Source organism: Cryptomeria japonica, unplaced genomic scaffold, assembly GCF_030272615.1.
Source record: "Cryptomeria japonica unplaced genomic scaffold, Sugi_1.0 HiC_scaffold_79, whole genome shotgun sequence".
In the NCBI taxonomy this organism is placed as follows: Eukaryota; Viridiplantae; Streptophyta; class Pinopsida; order Cupressales; family Cupressaceae; genus Cryptomeria; species Cryptomeria japonica.
This window is the reverse complement of record NW_026728901.1, coordinates 183,310-187,667: the sequence shown is the minus strand read 5'-3', so window position 1 is coordinate 187,667 and position 4,358 is coordinate 183,310. Positions and strand designations below refer to the sequence as shown.

At 37.1% G+C, this 4,358-nt stretch overlaps 1 protein-coding gene across 1 annotated transcript; it reads right to left on the bottom strand.

The window, feature by feature from the left end:
• Positions 1–712: 712 nt before the first annotated feature.
• Positions 713–3,736, bottom strand: LOC131864172 (receptor-like protein EIX1). Its single transcript, XM_059215190.1, has 2 exons — positions 2,890–3,736; positions 713–2,802 (listed from the first exon to the last, which is right to left on the bottom strand). The coding sequence occupies exons 1-2, from the start codon at positions 3,734–3,736 to the stop codon at positions 713–715; spliced, it is 2,937 nt and encodes a 978-aa protein (XP_059071173.1).
• Between the last annotated feature and the right edge of the window lie 622 nt (positions 3,737–4,358).

Sequence of the window (4,358 nt, the reverse complement as noted above, 5' to 3'; positions counted from 1 at the left end):
AACTTTTCTTCTGTGTTCCTTTTCATTATTTACCTCAATCTAGTTTGTTTTTCTACTTTTTGTCAATCTTAATTTTTCCTTAGCAAAGATTTTAGTCTTTACGATATTTCCTTTAAATAAGGGTTTGTGAACTTCATCCTATGGAGGGGAGGAGATGTTCAATTGCTCAAAAACATATTGTAGAAAGATCACCCACAAATCAAGATATTTACATTTTGAAATAGACATAAATTTGGTTGAACTATATTACTTGGTCCAAAAAACTGATCCTATAATATAACATATTTGTAAATTAAAAAAATATATTAATAGAAATCGTTAGAGATCAAAATAAATTATAATAAAACATAATAAATTTTAAAATAAAAATCAAAGAATACAAAAAATTAAATTAAATACTATAATTTTTAAAATAATAAAATATACAATTTCATCCCTTAAAATTACATTTTACACATCAAATTATTTAATAAAACAAAAACACTTAAAAAAAACTTCATATACACTGATGAAGAAAAAACACCTTTACACTAGAAAAGCTAAAACCAAGGAATCATTTTGAATTTCATATATTACCCCTAGAAATGTTTCTTAGACACCAACAATTTCTTACACACCTCATGCTAATAAATTTGCAGCGGCCATATACTAAAAGAAAACTTTGTCATTATACTAACAAAACCCTCTATACAGTTGTATCTACTTTCATCTATTAACCTCTTATACACCCATCAATAGCTAATATTACAACATCATACAAATCGAAGGCTCTCTTTCTCACCCTTTTATTTAAAGTCAATACTCCAATCACAACCGAGAATCCCAAACCATAACTCAATCCAAGTCCGACTGCCCATCCTATCATTTCACCATCTGAATTCTTTGCTTCACCAATTCTCTCAATACTTGTGCAGTTGCCATAGCCAGAAGAGTTGTTGCACACGCTTATATTGGTAAATGGAATCCCACTTAGCTTAGAATTGCCTAAGTAGGATGACTCCCCAAAAGTTAGAAACTGTCCTCCATGGGGTACTTTTCCATCAAGCATGTTGTAAGATAGATTCAAGAACTCCAAATAACTCAGGAACTCAAGTTCTAAGGAAATGTTGCCATTCAACCTGTTTAGCGAGAGGTCCAGAGACTCTAGCTGATCCATGTGTCCCAATGTTTTTGGGATTCGGCCACTGAGATGATTCCTTGAAAGGTTAAGGGCTATCAAGCCTTGAAGAGATCCCATTTTAAAAGGAATGCTCCCTGATAAACTGTTGTTTGAAAGATCAATACATTTAAGAATAAAGAGAACATTCACAAATTCAACATCCCAGCCTTTCCAGGAAATTGTAATTTTATTTGTATATCTAACGTCTTCCAAATGGTTTGAATTATTCTGCGATGCATTGACCATTGCAAGCAGGTTTGTAAGGTTGCTTGGAATAGCTCCTGAAAGGTGGTTGCCAGAAAGATCCAGAATTTGAAGATTCGGAAGGCCAATTACCTGGCGTGGGATACTGCCATGAAAATGATTAGACCTTAAGACCAACACATGCAGCTGTGATAGCTTTCCAATCCAGTGGGGAAGGGTGCCTTCCAAATCATTATTTCCCAAATCCAATACTTGCAGAGATCGGCCTTCTGAAATGGATGAGGGAATAACTCCTCTCAAATGATTACCATTGAGCTTCAATGTATGCATGTTTGTAATGTTGCCCCACTCTGCTGGCAATTTACCTTCCAGATGATTCTCTGCCAAATCTAGAACACTAAGAGAAGAACAATTCCTGGTTAAATGAGGAGGAATGACACTGCTCAGCGTATTTTTTGAAAGGTCAAGAACCTGCAAATATGGAGTGCAAATAGAATCTGGAATCGCTCCGCTGAGGTTATTCCGCGACAAGGATAAGAACCTTTCATTTTCAAGATACGCACCGATGTGACTAGGAATAGAACCATTAAACTGATTCGTCGACAGATCCAGCAGATAAGCTCCAGCGAGAGGAAGATGAAGAGAACCTTCTAGGCTATTATTGTGCAAATCTAGAGAGTCAATATACATGGGTAAGGTTTGTCTAGATGGCAATGACCCAGTTAATTGATTACAGCTAAGGTTCAAACTATAAAGGCTGGGTAAGTTCCATATCCAAGATGGAATATTTGTTTGGATACTGTTAGCAGATAGGTCTAGATATTCCAAGTCGTATTGGGTCACAAGAAACGATGGAATTCTATCTAAATTGCAAGAGCCTAATGCCAAAGCGGAAAGCTTAAACTGCGGAATCCATGTTGAATCAATGTTTACAGTTAACTGATTGTAAGAAAGATACAGGCTATCAAGACTAGTGAGATTATCGAATACGGAAAGGGAAATGAGGCCGCTTAAACTATTGGAGTGGAGCAAAAGGCTTCTTAAGTTAACAAGATTTGAATTTGTAGATGGAATCGTACCATTCAATTCGTTGGCACTAAGGTCAAGACTAACAAGGGAAGAAAGTGAGTCCACTGAAGGTGGGATTACCCCAGTTAACATGTTGTAGGACAGGTCCAATTCAACAAGTTTAGAGAGATTGAGTATGGAGACAGGAAACTCACCTTCAATAGAGATATCAGACAGATAAAGACTCTTCAAGGACGACACATTCCCTATAGCAGATGGAATCCCACCTTCAATTCCGGTATACGACAGATAAAGACTTTCCAAGGACAACGCATTCCCTATAGCAGATGGAATCTCACCTTCAATTCTGGTATCTGATAGAAGAAGATCCTTCAAGGACGACATATTCCATATAGCAAATGGAATCTCACCTTCAATTCCGGTAAGTGATAGATCAAGACTTTGCAAGGACAACAAATTCCCTATAGCAGATGGAATCTCACCTTCAATTCTGGTACCTGACAGACGAAGACGCTCCAAGCATGAGATATTCCATATAGCAGATGGAATTCGGCCCTTGATGGCTGTCCGTGAAAGATCAATGCTGGTTAGTGACAAAGAAGACTTTCGTTGTCCAATGAAAGAAATGTCTCCTCCAAGATTGTAATTCCCAGAGAGATCAAGAGAGAGCAAGCGCCCAGTCACATTTTCAATCCAAGCTGGTATATATGCTGACAAATAGTTGTATGATAGATCGAGATGGAGGAGAGAGGTGAGGTTGAGAAGGGAATTGGGAATTTGTCCTCCAAGCCCACAGTCAGACATGCTGAGTTGTTGAAGGTTGGATAGACTGCCAACAACTTCACCCCACTCTTTGTTTACAGAGATGTTCACTTCAGCAAGAGAGAGGTATTCCAAGCTCACCAGATTTGATAAGCTTTCCAAACTCACGTAAAATTCACTTACATCACCCAGAAAGGATTCATTTACATAACCAGCAAATGACAAGTCAAGAAAAGTGAGACTCTTCAACTTTCTATTATGGGGAGGACTGAATTTACCCTTGAAGAGGTTGTCACTGAGATCGAGGTGCTCCAACCGTGCAAGTTGGAACAGCGATGAACTGATGTTACCTTCCAAATTGAATCCACTCAGATCCAGTCGAGAAACATGGCCTATGCGGAGATTACAACTGACTCCTCTCCACGTGCAGCAATTGAATCCGTGCCAGGAACTTAGTGTGTTATACTCATCTACAACGGCTGCCTTGAAATCCAGAAGAAGATTTCTTTCAGGGAAGGGGCATGCAATTGCAGGGGAAGTGAAGCAGCATAATATTGTTATAATTGCAAACATAGCTTCCATTGTTTTGGAAACTAAAATTCTTATTATCTTTACTTTGAAAGAAAAGAGATGATCAGAAATCATGGGAGACGAATGATGAATATATCTCTAACTGTGGTTAAATAATGTTGTGTGAAGAGTGTCGCGTATGCAAAGAAAGAGTGTCACATCAACACTGTAACATTTTTGTCATTTTCAATGGGTGGAAAAGTCATGTGAAGGTAAGGCACAACAAATCCGAGGGTCCAATTTGAATGTGATGGGTATCGTGTAAAACAAGAATATGGCGTGTCAATATGGAAAATTAACTATGTAAATTGTGACTATATATTTTTCATTCCAATTATTTCCAACATTGACTGACAATTTTTATTAGACTTAAATCCCGTGCATTTCTTTTCCACAAATATTCGTATCGACCAGGAAAAGCTTTCACATAAAATTGAGATCGCTGGAAAACATAGACCAGATCATATGACTCACACAAAAATAGAACATACTTAAAAAATACAAGAATAATAAAGAAATCAGGGGCACAAACTAAATTTTCGGAGTTGAGATGTTTTTAGGCCAAGCATTTTAAAAAAAAAATCTATGTTGAATATCAAGCAGTTTTTTTAATTGTGGTTTATTCATTAACTGT